This window comes from Notolepis coatsorum (assembly GCF_963971535.1).
Source record: "Notolepis coatsorum genome assembly, chromosome: 4".
Taxonomy (NCBI): domain Eukaryota; kingdom Metazoa; phylum Chordata; class Actinopteri; order Aulopiformes; family Paralepididae; genus Notolepis; species Notolepis coatsorum.
In genome coordinates, this window is record NC_140168.1 from 15,735,976 (window position 1) to 15,755,655 (window position 19,680).

The 19,680-nt window shown below is 43.2% G+C and overlaps 1 protein-coding gene across 1 annotated transcript in view; it reads left to right on the forward strand.

Annotated features, from left to right (window-relative positions):
- tmbim1a (transmembrane BAX inhibitor motif containing 1a) overlaps positions 1-19,622 on the forward strand; it is a 43,766-nt gene extending 24,144 nt beyond the window's left edge. The window contains exons 2-12 of the mRNA XM_084313063.1: positions 6,140-6,520; positions 7,595-7,668; positions 8,063-8,127; positions 11,096-11,149; positions 11,293-11,343; positions 13,595-13,634; positions 13,813-13,850; positions 14,258-14,345; positions 14,695-14,790; positions 16,848-16,901; positions 17,891-19,622. Of these exons, the coding sequence (XP_084169189.1) occupies positions 6,145-6,520; positions 7,595-7,668; positions 8,063-8,127; positions 11,096-11,149; positions 11,293-11,343; positions 13,595-13,634; positions 13,813-13,850; positions 14,258-14,345; positions 14,695-14,790; positions 16,848-16,901; positions 17,891-18,040 (1,086 nt within the window). The 5' untranslated portion in view covers positions 6,140-6,144 and the 3' untranslated portion in view covers positions 18,041-19,622. The remainder of the gene's footprint in view (positions 1-6,139; positions 6,521-7,594; positions 7,669-8,062; positions 8,128-11,095; positions 11,150-11,292; positions 11,344-13,594; positions 13,635-13,812; positions 13,851-14,257; positions 14,346-14,694; positions 14,791-16,847; positions 16,902-17,890) is intronic.
- Positions 19,623-19,680: the final 58 nt, after the last annotated feature.

Here is a 19,680-nt window from a genome sequence, read left to right on the forward strand (position 1 = left end):
CTGACTGTATTACTAGATATGATACTTACTACCACTACCTTTGTACTTAATATTCGGCCACCCAGTACACGGCATAAATATATTATCATAAACACTCTCACGTAGATGAAACGGATCCAACACAAATGTACGAAGTCGAAACAGGTCTTTATTTCTACACAGCGATGGTGTGTAGAACAAGCACTTAATCACTTAATTACATTTATGAATTGAAATAGTATGCACTTTTATGGCAAAGAGTATTCGTCGGTATATCAATAGAGAATGTCCAATCTCTGAAGGCGCAGGTGGTAAATATACGACCTGGAATAGTTAAGGAATAACAGCAATGATACTTTAATGATTATATACTAGATACACTAGAGGGGGTTAATCCGGTCGCTTGTAAGCCGACAGGAGTAGGAGGGGGGGGGGGGGGGTAGAATCCGGCTGCCTCGTCCGGCCAAGGGTATCCCAGGTGAACCCACTGTAGTGCCGTTCAATGCGCCGGCGATCCTTGGACCACAGATGAAAGCAGGTGGACTCTTTGTGGGCCGGCTCTCTCCGGTCCACGGGGGAGAGACGTGAAGCGACCTCGTCTTGCAGAGCGTCTCCTCACCTTGCGTCCTCTCCAGGGGGGGGGGTTCCAACACACGGCAGTGTCGGGGGTCTTTATCCATGGAATAATCAAAGTATACAAAGCATAATCCGTGCCTGGGAAGGCGGGCTGTCGTCGGTAGAATAATCCGGTATACAGGTCCACTCGCTCGTCGGCTCTGGGGCTCCTCGGGTGCAGCTTCACATGGGGTCAACCACCCTGGGTAAGCAGCCAGTTCTCTGCCCGAAACGATGGGGTACTGACTACGGTAGTATTCTCACCGCACGAAGCACTATATATTAACAGACTATTATTAGCTTAATAGACTACGTCCAACTCGACGATATAGTGCCAAATATGACTATTCAAATATTAATATACACGATGTCTCAATACCGATGGTAGGCGAACTTGGCCTTACTCCCACACGTGGCGTCGCGGGGAGGCTTTACGTCTGTGACTCTATTGGAGGGTAAGAAACTGGACTGAAAAGAAAGTCCTACTTTAGTAGCGCAGTATATATACGCACTATGAACAAATAGTCCCATTAGTGGTGCGGTAGCCAGATTCCTACGCGGAACTAGGACTTGTTCGTACATGTGGAGCGGTACGTTTGAACTGGGTCTGAGGGGTATGGCAGCCTGGCACCAAGGTCTCGACCAATAGTAGAATGGAGACTATTATGGGATGTTCAGTAGGCTAGAATGGATATTCAATGCATATTGTACAAGGAATATACAAGGGATATCAGGGAATATTAGAGAATATACAAATACAATTAAATATATATAAATAAATATATATATTCGGTTTAATCTGGCCCTTCACAACAGTTAACCTACATGTACTTTGAACTATGTGCTTCATCACTAAACTATTTATCCTGAAGATCCGTCCACGGCCATAATTGATGAGTCCGGTTCCACCACACAATCTTTAGGCCGTTTATAATCGTCCTCATTGACCGCAAAGCTCCACCACATGGCAGACATTTCTCTCCCCCGCTGCAAGTATTTGGTGTTATGGGGAAGAGATGTACAGTATATAAGAGATGTGCAGTATATAAGAGATGTACAGTATATAAGAGATGTACAGTATATAAGATATGTACAGTATATAAGAGATGTGCAGTATATAAGATATGTACAGTATATAAGAGATGTGCAGTATATAAGATATGTACAGTATATAAGAGATGTGCAGTATATAAGAGATGTACAGTATATAAGAGATGTGCAGTATATAAGAGATGTACAGTATATAAGAGATGTGCAGTATATAAGAGATGTACAGTATATAAGAGATGTACAGTATATAAGAGATGTGCAGTATATAAGAGATGTACAGTATATAAGAGATGTGCAGTATATAAGAGATGTACAGTATATAAGATGTACAGTATATAAGAGATGTACAGTATATAATAGATGTGCAGTATATAAGAGATGTACAGTATATAAGAGATGTACAGTATATAAGATGTACAGTATATAAGAGATGTGCAGTATATAAGAGATGTACAGTATATAAGATGTACAGTATATAAGAGATGTACAGTATATAAGAGATGTACAGTATATAAGAGATGTACAGTATATAAGAGATGTACAGTATATAAGATGTACAGTATATAAGAGATGTGCAGTATATAAGAGATGTACAGTATATAAGAGATGTACAGTATATAAGATGTAGTTCAAGTTCTTTAAGTTCAAGTTCAAGTTCTTTAATAGTTGTCATACAGAAGTACAGAATACTTTCATACAAAATGCTTCTTACTGTTACGCTCCAGAGACTGTGCTAGACAAGATAGTATCAAATAACATAATAACATAATATAGCATGAATTTAGAAGAAGAATGAGGTCACAGTTGTTCGGTATAGACATATGTACAATGTTCTGAGTTACCATATAATATACAATACACAATACTATGCAGTGTACTAATGTGCAGTACTATCTAGTGCAAAGCAGAAATGGGATGAGGTACAATTTTAGGTACAATTTACAGTAAGGTGTACGAGTTGTAGTGCAATCCTTCATCCATAATATAAAGTGTGGGGAGTGGGTGCTACAGTGTGTTTGTTTAAAGTGGGTGTGTGCTATAAAGTGTGTGTAGTGGGTGCTACAGTGTGTTTGTTTAAAGTGAGTGTGTGCGTGTGGATGTGTGTGCTATGTGTGTTTGGTGGTTGTTGTTGTGTAGTGTTCATTCATTGTTCGTTTAGCAGCCTGATGGCCTGGGGATAGAAGCTACTTCTGAGTCTTTCTGTGCTCGCCTTGAGACTCCTGTGTCGCTTGCCTGACGGCAGCAGTTCAAAGAGGCAGTTGTTCGGGTGGCTCGAGTCCTTAATAATTCTCTTAGCCTTCCCCTTGCAACGCTTGTTGTAAATGTTCTGGAGAGTGGGGAGCCCCCCTCCAATTGTGCGTTCGGCTGAACGTGTCACTCTTTGTAGTCTGCTTTGGTCTTTTGCAGTGCTATTCCCAAACCAGGAGGTGATGTTGCCGGTCAAGATGCTCTCTATTGTACATGAGTAGAAGTTCTTAAGGATCTTCTGGCTGACTTGGAACTTCCTTAGGCGCCTGAGGAAGTAGAGGCGTTGTCGTGCCTTCTTCACCACACTGTTAATGTGTATGGTCCATTTCAAGTCCTCGGATATGTGGGCTCCGAGGTACTTGAAGCTGTTGACTCTCTCAACCGGTGCCCCGTCGATGCTGAGGGGGCTGTAGTCCTTGACCCCCGACCTCCTGAAGTCCACAATCATCTCCTTTGTTTTGCTGACGTTCAGGGAGAGGCTGTTTTCCTGGCACCATCCCGCCAGGACCTTGACCTCTTCCAGGTAGGCCCTCTCGTCGTTGGCAGAGATCAGGCCCACCACCACTGTGTCGTCAGCAAATTTGACGATTGTATTGCTACTCCGCTGAGCCACACAGTCGTGTGTGTACAGGGAGTAGAGGAGGGGACTCAGAACACAGCCCTGGGGGGCCCCTATGTTGAGGGTGATGGATGAGGAGGTGCAGTTGCCTGCTCTCACCACCTGGGGTCTGCCAGTCAGGAAGTCCAAGACCCACTGGCAGAGGTCATAGCCCAAGCCCAGGTCCCTGAGCTTGGCTATGAGTATGGAGGGGACTATGGTATTGAATGCCGAGCTGTAGTCGATGAATAGCATTCTCACATAGTTCCCCTGCCTCTTGTCCAGGTGTGATGCTGCTGTGTGCAGCACATGGGATATGGCGTCCTCCGTGGACCTGTTGGGGCGGTATGCAAATTGCAGGGGGTCCATGTTGATGGGGAGGGAGGAGCAGATGTAGCCCTTTACTAGCTTCTCAAAGCACTTCATGGCTATGGAGGTGAGAGCTACAGGGCGGTAGTCGTTGAGGCAAGCAGGCTTGGATTTTTTGGGTACAGGGATAATAGTGGACTTCTTCAGGCAGGTGGGGATGACAGCCTGTTCTAAGGACAGGTTAAATATGTCAGTGAATACTGGGGCCAGTTGGTCGGCACAGACTTTTAGGACGCGGCCGGGGATGCCGTCCGGACCTGCTGCCTTCCTGATATTCACTTTTTTAAAGGTCCGCCTCACCTCATGCTCTGTTACCCTGAACACTGCGCCTCCATCAGCAGCCGACCCCCCCCCCCCCATTGCCGAGGCTTGTGAGCTGGTGTTGTTATTACCAGCATCAAACCTCGCATAGAAGGTATTGAGGTCGTTTGCTAAGGAGATGTCATTGTTCAGTTTGAGGGAGGCGCCTTTGTAGTCTGTCATCGTTTTGAGCCCCTGCCACATAGCTCTAGAGTCAGCTTGTTCAAACTGGAGTTCAATTTTATCCCTGTAGCGCCGTTTGGCCTCTGACACTGTCCTCCTTACGTTGTGTTGCGCCACCTTGTGGTCATTCATGTTGCCTGCCACTAGGCCGTCATTGTATGCTTTGGTGCGCTCTCTCAGGGCTTCACGGACGGATTTGTCTACCCAGGGTTTTTGATTTGGGTAAACTTTCATTTTGGTAGTGGGGATTGTTTCTTTCACCCTAGTACAGACATAGTCCAGCACTGTCTCCGTGTAGGCATTAATGTTATCTGTGTCGCGGAATACAATCCAGTCTGTGTTGTGGAACACTGACCGGATCGTATCCTCTGACGTCACATCCCATTTCTGCACCTCTCGCGAGACTACGGGAGTACTTTTAATTCTTTGTCTGTACTTTGGTGTAAGGAAAATGGATGCGTGATCTGACTTGCCAAAGCCACTATCAGAATGAGCCTTGTAGCCACCTTTAAATTGCGTGTAACAGTGATCTAGGATGTTACCGCCTCTGGTGTTGCAAGTCACATGCTGGTAGAAATCAGGCAATACCTTTCTCAGATTGGCGCTATTGAAATCTCCCAGTACTAAAATGGCGGCGTTAACGTTCGTCGCTTGTATATTATTTACCTCGTCGTGTAGTCTGGAGAGCGCGGCGTTGTTGTTGGCTTGCGGTGGAATATACACTCCGACCAGGACGATCGCCGTTAACTCCCTCGGGAGGAAGAAAGGACGACACTTGATGGTTATATATTCCAGTTCTGGGGAGCAGTAGTTGGATAATTCCTTCACATTCGTTGGATCACTCCAATTTTTGTTAAACATGAAGGCAATACCTCCACCACGTTGTTTACCGGTACAGTATATAAGAGATGTGCAGTATATAAGAGATGTACAGTATATAAGATATGTACAGTATATAAGATGTACAGTATATAAGAGATGTACAGTATATAATAGATGTGCAGTATATAAGAGATGTACAGTATATAAGATGTACAGTATATAAGAGATGTACAGTATATAAGAGATGTACAGTATATAAGATGTACAGTATATAAGAGATGTACAGTATATAATAGATGTGCAGTATATAAGAGATGTACAGTATATAAGATGTACAGTATATAAGAGATGTACAGTATATAAGATGTACAGTATATAAGATATGTACAGTATATAAGAGATGTGCAGTATATAAGAGATGTAGTTTATATAAGATGTACAGTATATAAGAGATGTACAGTATATAAGAGATGTGCAGTATATAAGAGATGTAGTTTATATAAGATGTACAGTATATAAGAGATGTACAGTATATAAGATAAGACCGCAAAGCTCCACCACATGGCAGACATTTCTCTCCCCCGCTGCAAGTATTTGGTGTTATGGGGACGGGGTACATTTTCCAGTGTGCGTTTTAGGCAGGGATGTTCGAGGTCGACCCCGATAATGCAGATACTGGCGGTCGCATCACTTCTTTCTACTATATGAATGTTATTGTTGTTTAAAACTGAATCAAACCATAAACAAGGCGGCCTGTTGGTTGGTTAGATCCTAATGTGGAAAAACTGTGATCTTATATGTCTGCACTTTATGTGCTCATTTTATGCCTTTGTCTTTTTTCTGTTGTGAAGCACTTTGAGCTGCAGTTTCTGTATGAAAGGTGCTATACAAATAAAGTTTATTATTATTATTATTGTATTAGTGCCTCAGTGGGTGTCCATCTCATTCTCTCTCCTCCCTCCCCTCCTCCCCCAGGCGATATGTCCCGGTCAGACTACCCTCCAGGGTACGATGACTCGCCCCGCGCCCCGCTGTACAGCCCTCAGGGTGGGGGCTACCCTCCTCCCCCTGCCTACGGCTTCCCTGCCTACGGTGGTCCCCCTCCGGGCCAGCCCTCTGCCCCCTACCCCGCCGATCCCAATGCGCCACCGTACCCGGGCCAGCCGGGGGGCTACCCTTCGGCTCCCTACCCAGGGGGGCAGCCTCAGCCCGGCGGTTACCCCGGCTACCCAGGGGGAGGAGGAGCCGGCTGCCCCAGGCAGCCAGGAGCCGGCTACCCCAGCACCAACGCCCCCATGCCCCCGATGCCCCCCATAATCCCTCCTACCATGCCAGCGGATGTCATGAGCAGCTCGGGTAAGCTTCACGGATTGGTTAGGCTAAAACAAGTGGACGTTTCACTCTCTCTGCTCTTCCCATCAGGGCTTTTTCCTCCAGGATTTTCAAACAAGATGGCCTGTCTCTTACCTCTGTGATGTATATATACCTCTGTGATGTATGTATGGTCTGTCTCTTACCTCTGTGATGTATGTATCACCTGTCTCTTACCTCTGTGATGTATGTATCGTCTGTCTCTTACCTCTGTGATGTATGTATCACCTGTCTCTTACCTCTGTGATGTATGTTTCTTTTCTATTTTATTTTATTTATTTTGTCCCCTTTCCCTGTTACCCTTTTCTCCTCTCGCCAGGCCGTCATTGTAAATAAGAATTTGGTCTTAATTTACCTGCCTGGTTAAATGAAGGTAAAATTAGAAAAAAATCAAGAAAAAATAGACTTATCCCAAACCCCGCCCTCTTTTATTGATCCTCCAATTACAACTACTGTTGCGAATGTTCAGTTCAGTTCAAGCTCTATCTATAGGGAGGTGTAGTGGTTACGTCATTGCTGTTTCCGGCCGGTCCACCATCTTGAAAACGCAATGTATTCCCCCATTGCCCATTTCTAAATCGTCTCGTTTAAAACAAATAAAGCATGAACATTTGCATGGTGCAAACCTTTCTGTGCATATTCATCCACAATCTATAGCTCAACATGAAAATATTCGCAAATTAATCTTAAAAAAAAAATTCTAATTTTATTTCAACCAAAAACGCTTACAAAAAGAATGTCAGTGATAGAAGGGAACTCATTTTGTGCAAAAAAAATGGAAAGCTTTCCAATGTCCATGCGGTAGAATTGTTAGTTACAATAGCCGATAATCCATTTTCCCAAAGATAAATCCCTATACGGGTGGACCTTGCGGGCGGTCCAGAGTGACGTCAGACTACACCTCCCTATGACCTGTTCATCACTGTATTTGTGTGTGTGTGTGTGTGTGTGTGTGTGTGTGTTGACGTGTGTGTGTGTGTGTGTGTGTGTGTGTGTGTGTTGACGTGTGTGTGTGTGTGTGTGTGTGTGTGTGTGTTGACGTGTTGTGGAACGTTCCAGACGAGGAGAACGGGTTTGCTGCGAGCGGCAGCGGCTTCGACAACCTGAGCGTTCGTCATGCCTTCATCAGGAAGGTAAAGCACACGTGAAGAAGAGAGATAGAACTGCCCCAGCGTGTGTGTACAGTATATAAGAGATGTACAGTATATAAGAGATGTACAGTATATAAGAGATGTACAGTATAAGAGATGTACAGTATATAAGATATGTACAGTATATAAGATATGTACAGTATATAAGATATGTGCAGTATATACGATTGTACAGTATATAAGATATGTACAGTATATAAGAGATGTACAGTATATAAGAGATGTACAGTTTATAAGATATGTACAGTATATAAGATATGTACAGTGAGATGTACAGTATATAAGAGATGTACAGTATATAAGAGATGTACAGTGATATGTACAGTATATAAGAGATGTACAGTATATAACATCTTGTTTTCTCTCCACCTCTCAGGTATACATGATTCTGGCATCTCAACTCCTTGTCACTACAGCTATTGTGGCTGTCTTCACATTTGTGTGAGTTGTGTGTGTTTGTGTGTGTGGGCGCGTACACTTGTGTGTATTGCACTAATTAACACTTTGGTTGCCTAAGGTTAAATTCATTATATACCATGGGTTGCCAGCTCTATTTGTCTATGGAGAAGTTCCCCTTCTTTGCAGGGCTATAACTTTTTAAATTCTATTGCTACATTGCCATTATTATGGCCCATTCAAAGTCCTATATGTATTGTTCAGGGTGAAGCAACGTTAAACTTTTTCATTCACATATTCATACTAAAATATGGTCTAATGTATAAGTATGTTTTCATCTCTTTCTGCAGCTTTCTCCAGAACGTGATTTATAGCTCCAAATGCATTATATTGATGATGAAATACAGTTTGATAGCGATCTGTGCCAGATAATAAATTTCAACGGCACGTACTTCTGGAAGTTACTACACGTCATCTGATGTTGACCGGATGGCCGAGGGGGCGTTTATAATTCCGTGGGCAGCGTTATACCAATCATCTAATGTGGGTCAAATGTTCATCATAGCAGTTAGTATCGTACACATTGAAAAATAACGCTGAATCTTACCGTATCTTCCTCGCGCCGTTGGGCGATGAGCGTGGAACAGACATTTTCCTATTATGGGATGTAGAAATATCCGGTCCATTTCCAGGTTGTATAATAGTATATACGTCCAAATCATGTTGTTTATCGAGTTATTGGCAACGGATCGCTATGTATTGTATCGAGCGCGAGTGCCGGGAGCTATAGAGAGTGCCCGGAAGTAATATGGGCGATCAGCACTTCACCCATATCACTTCCTGTTTGGCGATTGCGCCGATCGGCCACCAGATGGCGTAGGGGTGGACGGTATAAACGGTATACGGTATAAACGGTATTAATTTGCTCTACGGTATGGATTTTGACTATACCGTTTAACCGGTAGAGCAGCTCTAAAATAGCAATGACGTCATGTAACCACAGCGCGACTATTTCAATCGCATTTGCCCCTAAAAATAGATAGAATTAGTCATAGATAATAGATATGTGCAAACTGGAAAAAGTTATTTAGGAGGCTTCGCGCAGTGGGCGTGTCAACACGCAATTGTCATTTCATAATAAACACATATCACTGCAGCGCACAGCAAGTTTCAATTTCAGTTCCTGGCATTTTTAACCAGTGGAGAAAGGTAAGATATTTCCCTATCGTTTTTCTTATATGAATTATTCTACGTTAATAAAACATACCTGGTGATCAACTACAGTTTGCTGTAAACATTACGATATGTGTGTAGTGTTATGATAACGACGGCAGCAGCGGGAGCCGGGAGGAAGGCGTGCAGCAGTGGATTTGCGAATAGCATGCAGCTGCAGAGCCGCAGAGCCTGTGGCTCTTTCAGGTCTGGTCACAGGCCCGTCAAACAGCGCCCCCCCACCCTTGCGCCGTTCTGACCCCCATCGTCTCTAAGCATTTTGTGTGTCAATTTGTTGACACATGTGTCAATTTGTTGACACATGTGTCAATTTGTTGACACAATTGTCAATTCTTAAAGCTGAGGATGAGTGGCACCTTTGTCTCAATTCTTATTCAATTCAATTCGCTCTGCGGCTCTGCAGCTACATATGCTTCTAGCAAAATCCAGCCCCGCTGTTTGCAATGGGAGCAGGAGTCTCGACTCGGGACTTATTTTATTTGGAATATAATGACTTTATATGCAAAAGTAGCCTAGTTTTAAGTTAAAATATTATAAATCTACATGCCTTGAGGATGTCATTCTTTATATAGCCTGCCTATCAGGCAAAAAAAATTATTCTAACAGAAACACTGATACCGTGATATATACCGTTACCGTCTATGCTTCAAATTATACCGTGATATAAATTTTAGACCATACCGTCCACCCCTAAGATGGCGCTCTTGAACCGCTAGAGAGTTCAGTGGGGCATTTCGGTGGGTCTCAGGGCTGCGGGTGGAAAATATGATTCCGATCACAGATTTTTGAAATATTGATATCAAAGACGAGTTACGGCGTCTTCGGCAACTTGAGCATGGCTAGGAATGACGTCTTAACACGTCTTTTGGCACTCAAAGTGTTAAGTTCAAGTTCATTGTAACTGTGTGTGTGTGTCTGTGTATGTGTACTTGTGTGTATTGCACTAATTGTAACTGTGTGTGTGTGTGTGTGGGCGTGCACATGTGTGTATTGCACTAATTGTAACTGTGTGTGTGTGTGGGCATGCACATGTGTGTATTGCACTAATTGTAACTGTGTGTGTGTGTGTGTGTGTGTGTGTGTGTGTGTGTGTGTGTGTGTGTGTGTGTGTGTGTGTGGGCTGGCACTTGTGTGTATTGCACTAATTGTAACTGTGTGTGGGCGTGCACTTGTGTGTATTGCACTAATTGTAACTGGGTGTGCACTTGTGTGTATTGCACTAATTGTAACTGGGTGTGCACTTGTGTGTATTGCACTAATTGTAACTGTGTGTGGGCGTGCACTTGTGTGTATTGCACTAATTGTAACTGTGTGTGGGCGTGCACTTGTGTGTATTGCACTAATTGTAACTGGGTGTGCACTTGTGTGTATTGCACTAATTGTAACTGTGTGTGGGCGTGCACTTGTGTGTATTGCACTAATTGTAACTGGGTGTGCACTTGTGTGTATTGCACTAATTGTAACTGTGTGTGGGCGTGCACTTGTGTGTATTGCACTAATTGTAACTGGGCGTGCACTTGTGTGTATTGCACTAATTGTAACTGGGTGTGCACTTGTGTGTATTGCACTAATTGTAACTGGGTGTGCACTTGTGTGTATTGCCCTAATTGTAACTGGGTGTGCACTTGTGTGTATTGCACTAATTGTAACTGTGTGTGGGCGTGCACTTGTGTGTATTGCACTAATTGTAACTGGGTGTGCACTTGTGTGTATTGCCCTAATTGTAACTGTGTGTGCGTGTGCGTGTGACACTCTGTAACCATGCTCTTATTTTTCATAGTGAGCCTGTCAGAACCTTTGTGCAAAGGAACCAAGCAGTCTACTGGGCATCGTTGTAAGTGCTGTTCCATAATACTGGCATAAAGTCACACAAACCATATATATGATTGACATAGTTTGATTGACAGCAATATTACATAACACCCCCCCCCCTTCCCTCCCTAGTCCTGATGTCTTGATGATATTGTGTCTTTTCAGCGGCGTGTATTTTGTCACACACATGGTGCTGGTGTGCTGCAAGGGACCCAGGTGAGCACACGTCAGCTCCGCCCTCTTTTCTGGATCCTCCAATCGGTTGTGATTAGAGGATCAGGGAAAAGAGGGCGGGGTTTGATATAGGCCAATTGGATGAAGAACTGTGCATCGCTTGAGATAGGGAGAGCTGTTACGTAATAGAGGCCTCGCGTGGAACGTTATCTTTCTTCCAACATGGCTGCCGTCGATAACTCGCGTGTTGGAGCCATTTATACCTGTCATCTATTTGTTTTCTTTACGCTTGTATTTACTGTTGGTGCACTTAGTGTCTAGCAGTACCTATTTTGCACATAGGGCGGCATGTGTGAGATGGGAACTTGTATTTAGGTAGTAAGCCTGGCACAGGTAATTCAGTGTAATTCAGACATCGCAGCCCCTCGGTGGTCAGTTTAGTTTTGGTTTGGAAAGTCACTACACTGCGTTCAACAGAGAAGGTGCGTTCTTGAGCAGTGGTGGGGGTGTGGGTAAAATGTCAGATATTACTGTTCCACTGCGACTTGTTTACAAGATCCAGTAATAAGACGCTCCAACGTGGAGGACGAATGGGCATTCTAAACATTCCGTGAAAAGGCCTCTATAGGGAGGTGTAGTCTGACGTCACTTTGGACCGCCCCCGCGAGGTCCACCCGTATAGGGATTTATCATTGGGAACATGGATTATCGGCTATTGTAACAATTCTGCCTCGTGAACATTGAAAAGCTTTCCATTTTTTGCACAAAATGAGTTCCCTTCTATCACTAACATTATTGTTTAAGCATTTCTGGTTGAAATAAAATGTGTCGATTTAATTTTTTTTACTGTTAATTGCGAATGTTTTCATGTTGAGCTATAGATTGTGGATGAATACGCACAGAAAGGTACACCATGCAAATGTTCATGCTTTATTTGTTTTAAAGGAAAACTCCAACATTTTGGGAAATTAGCTTATTTAACATCTTCCCTGGAGTTAGACAAGAAGATTAGCTTTGGGAACAGTCGCTCCGTTAGCATAGCTTAGCTTCATCACTGGAAGTGGGGGGGGGGCGGAGCCTGACGTTCCCTACAGGGTCTTACAGTCACCAAATACAACTCCAAAACGTTCCTGTAAACATGTTGTGACCTGTGTATTCACAAAAAATAATTGAATTAGACAATTACGTTTTATAAGCAAATATACTCGGAACTATTTTTTGCCTAACCACTCGAGTCTCTGGGCGCAGTCAGTGGTTTCAACGTGAAGCCGTGTTTGTTGATATTCTCATTCCTTCAAAGGATCCGAACCGATTGAAGTTTATGGATACCATGACTTAAAATCCTCTTACCTTGACGATTAAAAGCCTCCCCAATTTAGAAAACAGTAATCCAATGGCTGGTATTGATAATATAATACTAACCTAAACTAACGTTACAACTAACCTAAAGTTAGTTTAGGTTCGTGTTAACGTTAGATAATGTACAAAATAAACGTTTTCCGCTGCTATAAACGTCGCACTTTTATTTTGAAAACCCCAGAAAGGAAGTCATTATATTTGCTTTACCATCCTGTTCTGTGTTAGCTCCGGTTAGCTCCGAGCGTGCAGTAGTTAGTATTATATTATCAATACCAGCCATTGGATTACTGTTTTCTAAATTGGGGAGGCTTTTAATCGTCAAGGTAAGAGGATTTTAAGTCATGGTATCCATAAACTTCAATCGGTTCGGATCCTTTGAAGGAATGAGAATATCAACAAACACGGCTTCACGTTGAAACCACTGACTGCGCCCAGAGACTTGAGTGGTTAGGCAAAAAAAATTTCAGAGTATATTTGCTTATAAAACATAATTGTCTAATTCAATAATTTTTTATTTCTCCACGTGGTGAATACACAGGTCACAACATGTTTACAGGAACGTTTTGGAGTTGTATTTGGTGACTGTAAGACCCTGTAGGGAACGTCAGGCTCCGCCCCCCCCCCCCCCCCCCCCCCACTTCCAGTGATGAAGCTAAGCTACGCTAACGGAGCGACTGTTCCCAAAGCTAAATGCACGCACAGAGACAAAAAAGGTATGTATCTTCTTGTCTAACTCCAGGGAAGATGTTAAATAAGCTAATTTCCCAAAATGTTGGAGTTTTCCTTTAAATGAGACGATTTAGAAATGGGCAATGGGGGAATACATTGCGTTTTCAAGATGGTGGACCGGCCGGAAACAGCAATGACGTAACCACTACACCTCCCTATTGTCACAAAGGATCTTTTTCTTCTTCTAATCAAACACTCTCTGCAGGAGGAAGTTCCCCTGGAATGTGATCCTGCTGCTCATCTTTGTGAGTGAAAACACTTTGAAATTTTTTATTTCTTGAACATCTACGGTTACCATCCCGTAGTTTGTGATATTGTAATTTAGTGGTTAGACTAATATCACCCTCTCGCAAATATATTATTCCAGATTCTCTACTGCAATTTATTTTTTCTCTCCTCTGAATGATTTGTTTATTTCTGCAGACTCTGGCCATGTCCTACATGACAGGGGCTCTAGCCAGGTGAGGCGCACACACACGCACGCACACGCACACACACACACACACACACACACACACACACACACATACACACACACATTTACATACATTTACATTTAGTCATTTAGCTGACACTTTTATCCAAAGCGACTTACAAGTTTTGTACAACAAGACAGCAGGAAGGGCACAACTCTATCAGCTGAGTAACAATGTTCATCAAAGTGTTGAGTGTGCTATAGTGTAGGTTAGTATATTAGGACATGACAGTAAGTTAGTAAGTAAGGGCATGACCGTAAGGTTAGTTAGGGAGTTTTTTTTGTTTTTGTTTTTTAGATAATGAACAGACACACACACACACACACACACACACACACACTCATCACTGCATGCTCATCAAACCAACTGGGGATAACTGAGTGAGTATGTATATATAATGACACTAAGGCAGTGTTCCTTGCTCTGGGAATCACCGCTGTCGTCTGTATTGCTGTCACCATCTTCTGTTTCCAGACAAAGGTAAAGGGTGTGTTTGGCTTAGTGTGTGTGTGTGTGTGTCTGTGTGTGTATCTGTGTCGGTGTGTGTCTGTGTGTCTGTGTCGGTGTCAGTGTGTGTCGGTGTCAGTGTGTGTCGGTGTGTCTGTGTGTGTCTGTCGGTGTGTGTGTCTGTGTCGGTGTCAGTGTGTGTGTGTGTGTGTGTGTGTGTGTGTCGGTGTCGGTGTCGGTGTCGGTGTCAGTGTCTGTCGGTGTCTGTGTGTGTCGGTGTCTGTGTGTATGTGTCTGTCTGTGTGTGTGTGTGTCTGCCTGTGTGTGTGTAGGTGTGTGTGTGCGTGTGTTTTAGTTTGATTGTTGTGGTTTCTCTTCTCAGGTTGACTTCACCAAGTGCCAGGGGCTGTTTTGTGTGCTGGGGATTGTTATGTTGGTCGTTGGCATCATTTCATGCATCGCGCTCTCCTTCAAATATGTGAGTCCACACACACACACACACACACACACACACACACACACACACACACACACACACACACACACACACACACACACACACACACACACACACACACACACACACACACACACACACACACACACACACACACACACACACACACACACACACACACACACACACACACACACACACACACACACACACACACACACACACACACACACACACACACACACACACACACACACACACACACACACACACACACACACACACACACACACACACACACACACACACACACACACACACACACACACACACACACACACACACACACACACACACACACACACACACACACACACACACACACACACACACACACACACACACACACACACACACACACACACACACACACACACACACACACACACACACACACACACACACACACACACACACACACACACACACACACACACACACACACACACACACACACACACACACACACACACACACACACACACACACACACACACACACACACACACACACACACACACACACACACACACACACACACACACACACACACACACACACACACACACACACACACACACACACACACACACACACACACACACACACACACACACACACACACACACACACACACACACACACACACACACACACACACACACACACACACACACACACACACACACTCTAAGCCAAATGGTGGTTAATTTAGTCTGTAGCTGGTAAGTGTTTCCACTCTACTAGACATGTGGGCAGTTAAAGAGTGAGACTCTTTCTTATTCTATTCTATTCTTAGTTTAGTTGATTTATTTAGCACATTATTTAAAAACAGTGCTAGGAGGGAACGAAGCCCGAAGGGCTTGTACAAAGTTCCACTCCCGTCCCATCAATGTCCATAATCAAATATGAACGTAATGCATGTAAACATGGTCAAGAAAAAGAACCCAAAACAAGATCAGAGACATAAGGCAAGCACTATATAACGAAAAAAATGGAAGATAGACACGGATAGATATCATGTTCAAAACACAGCAACAAGAGCCAATAACGAGGGGAAAATGAAAAAAGTACAAGAAGGCAAGAGAGGAGAATAACATATGAAAAATATATAATGAAGAAACAGAACAAAAGAACCAGCCATATTGGTAACACTGTTACACAGGACTAACTTAATAAGTTGATGATTTCTGATGAAATTAAATGGCATTTTAGTTGCTTCCTAAAGACCGAGAAGGAGGTTGTTGACCTCAATGATAAACTTAGGGCTTGTGTCCATAGCGGACGTTTTTTTCAAGGCGGACCGCTTTGAAAAACAAAAACAAAAAAGCTCAGAGCGTTTTCCTGAGTCTCGCGACTGCCGCGGCACCCCCACCTGCTCGATGTTGATTGGTCGGTCGAAAAAAGTTACATTGATGAGCGCGCTCCTTTCCAAAAGTTGAACTAGTTTCAACTTTAGGCGCTGGGAGCGCTCGGCCCAAAAACGCTGCCGCCGAGAGCGATAAAACGCGAGGCGCGGCGCTGGGAAAAGGAGCGCGCCTGTCGCCTCTGTAGCATAGAAATTAATGACAAAAAGGAGCCGACAACTCATAAAACGTCCGCTATGGACACAAGCCCTTAGAGTGTTCCAGAGTTTAGGACCTCTAAAACTGAAATGAGCATGTTTGAAAAGCATTTAGTTTGTCAATTGATAATAGGGATTATATTTCCTGAACAGAGGTGCAGATGATTCATATTTGTTAGACATCCTGAGAAACCTCTTCTGGATTATGACTAATTTGTTGAGATATGGATACGTAGCAGCCCAGACTATATTACAGTAGCATCATCATAGATTTTTTGCTAACATTATCAATGTGGTTATGCCAATTTAAACCTTCATCTACAATAACTCCAAAAAGATTATTATTGGACAGTGGATGAAAACGTTTCCTGCCCTAATAGCTTCTCTCTCATTTATTATTATTTATTTTATTCTACAGTTCCTATCATTCTAACAATATTTTTGTCATTGGCAGATTTATTGGCTTCACATGCTCTATGCAGGCTTAGGAGCTATCGTTTACACACTGGTAAGTACAGTATTGTTCTTCCATACTACTCTCTGCATACTTCCATACTACCTTCTGGTCAAACGTACTTGGCAGCACATCTTCTGATTCTCCGATTGTAATTTCATGTAGTGTCTCTGGGGGCTACACTGCTTTTCTCTGTGATGAATCTGTAGTCTATGGCTGGTATTTTCTCTCTATTTACTAGTTTGCCTTTGGTAAATGGAGTTCAACTAGACTAGAGCGATTGTTTTCACAATCATCAGACCTCCACATGGTTAATAAATTAATCTGCCTGCTTCCAGACCCACATTATAACAGTATATACAAAAGTTTTGACTACGTAATCTGTAAAGCCACTCTATTAATCTTTATCTGTCCAAATACATGTTTGTGTGTATATATATATACACAAATGTATTTATTTTGTATTGAATTTAGCTCAAATGTCAAACAGTATATTGCTATGGCGGCTGGGTGGCGCAGCGGACATTACACTCGTCACCAACGCAAGAGACACCGGGTTCGAATCTGGCTGTCGGCGTTGCCTCCGGCTTGGGCCGGCCGTCATACTAACTCAATTGGCAGAGTTAGCGGGTGGAAGTCGATGGGTGGTGTTGTGGACAGCGACTCCTACAGGTCGGTTGGGGGACGCCTGCACAGCAGAGACAGGGAGTGGCGGGGGTGGTGTGAGCCTCCCACACGTTACACCTCGCCAATTAGAGTCCGCGCTGGCAGGTGAAAAGATGTGACAGGCTGCCTCCTCGTGTATGGGGGGGGGGACACGTGATGCAAGGCTTCTATCCTCCCTACAGCCGACCAGTGGGGGGCATATGCGAGCAACGTTCAAGACAGGGGAGGGGAGAATTGGCACAGGGAAATTGGGATGGGAGAAAAAAAAAAGGAGAAAAAGTGAAGAAAAAAAAAGTATATTGTTGTCCAAATATGTATGGGTATTCATTGCATTTCAGATGTGTACTTTTTAAACGAGTGGTTTGTGTCTCTTCCAGTTCCTGGCCTACCACACTCAGCTACTGATTGGCAACAGGAAGCACTCCATCAGCCCTGAGGAGTACGTGTTCGCCGCCCTCTGCATCTACGTCGACATTGTCCAGATCTTCGTTTTCCTTCTGCAAATCATCGGCGCCTCCTCCAAATAGGGTCCCAGGGAATCATCCATAACCTGGGAGGATACCCTCTTGCAAAACCATTCCATACTACATGGCTCAGCATATTGTTGTGTTTTATTTTTTTTAATTATTGTAGACCGAAGTTTAACATAATGATTGTGGGGCAGTTCGTGCCTTTCCCTCATTGTGGAGAAGTACAGTGAGGCAGTAAGTATATGAAGGCACAAGGCTTTAATCCTGTCCGTTTTAACACAAAGATAGGTAGAATTGGGAGTATTATCACTTGGCTTGACATCATCATTTGTATAGAACACTTGTAGTAGATTTCTTTGGGATCATCATTAAGTGTTGTTAGCATCAAGCCAGAATCAATCAAATGAAACCCAAGAAGTGCCTCAAGGGAAAGGGCTTCGGGTCCATTTAGTATTGAGAGATAATATTGGCCATATTTATGCACATATAATGCACTTTCTGCCAGCTATACACTTCTGCAATATGCAATCTTCTAGGTTGGAAATATCACAAAATACAGTATCTATGGACAGGAAATATAGCAGCTGTAACATGTATCCAGATATCTGCTGAACAAACGTTAAAGGAAACTACTTGTATGTCGCTGTTCATGGACTAACTTAAATGTTTGTCTAGAACGGGTCCCGTTGTATTAAATGGGAGGATATTGGTTGAATTGAAAAGAAAATACAGGAGACACTTCTAATGTTGCTGTTGAACTTGAGCAAAGATGAAGTTTGCACAGCCGTTTTATTATAATAGGTGCTAGACCAACAGGCTCCATACACTGCTGACATGCTCCCACAAGTACGTTTTCACTTACAGATCATTTCGGATCCGCGCAGATCTTTTTGTTACGATTGAACATTCAATCCGTATTAAATACCTTTCATAGGAGCATTTCGAGCAACGTGTGGACGCTAGGCTCCTGTATTTCACAGGGAAGAAAGAGTTGTTTTATACTAACCTCTTACAGCTTTCTATGATCTGGAAATGGGTCATAGGTTCATACTAGTAAGCTTTAACAGTTAGTCTTTAATATGCCGTTAGGTAATGTGTGTGTGTGTTGCAATATAACTATTAACAAATTAGATAGCTAGTCTTTCATTGCGTTTCCTGTGCCTGCTGTTCTGGCACTTTGCACTCCTGTTAGAAACAGATGGTTCTCGTTACCTTGGAATAGGGCTGTCCCACTTACAATGTTTTGGGCTTCGAAGCTTCAGTAGTAATCATCGGCAAAAAATCGAAGCTCCATTCTTCCTGCTCGCAACGTTTCAATGCAGCGGCGAAATGAGCTACGACTACGAGGTAGATCGTTTTTCAATTAAGTTCACGTGACTAAATTGTCCTTGTCTGAGAATAACTGATTTTCAAAATTAATGTTGGATCATTATTTCTACAAGCTATTTCTTATGCTAGGCTAATTAAAAACAAAGACGACAATGCATTCAAACTGCGATCTTGGCAGTGATTGAAGCTTCGAAGTGTCAATTCGGGTAAGCCCTACCTTGGAACCGGGGAGATTTACATTTAATGCCAATTGGGACATTTGGTATTTGTGTAGAGCTAGCTAGTAAATTAGGGAGACTGCCTTGTAGAAATACATATCGCTGCTGTGGGAGATTCTGTATACCTTTTCTTAACAAATAAAATATGTT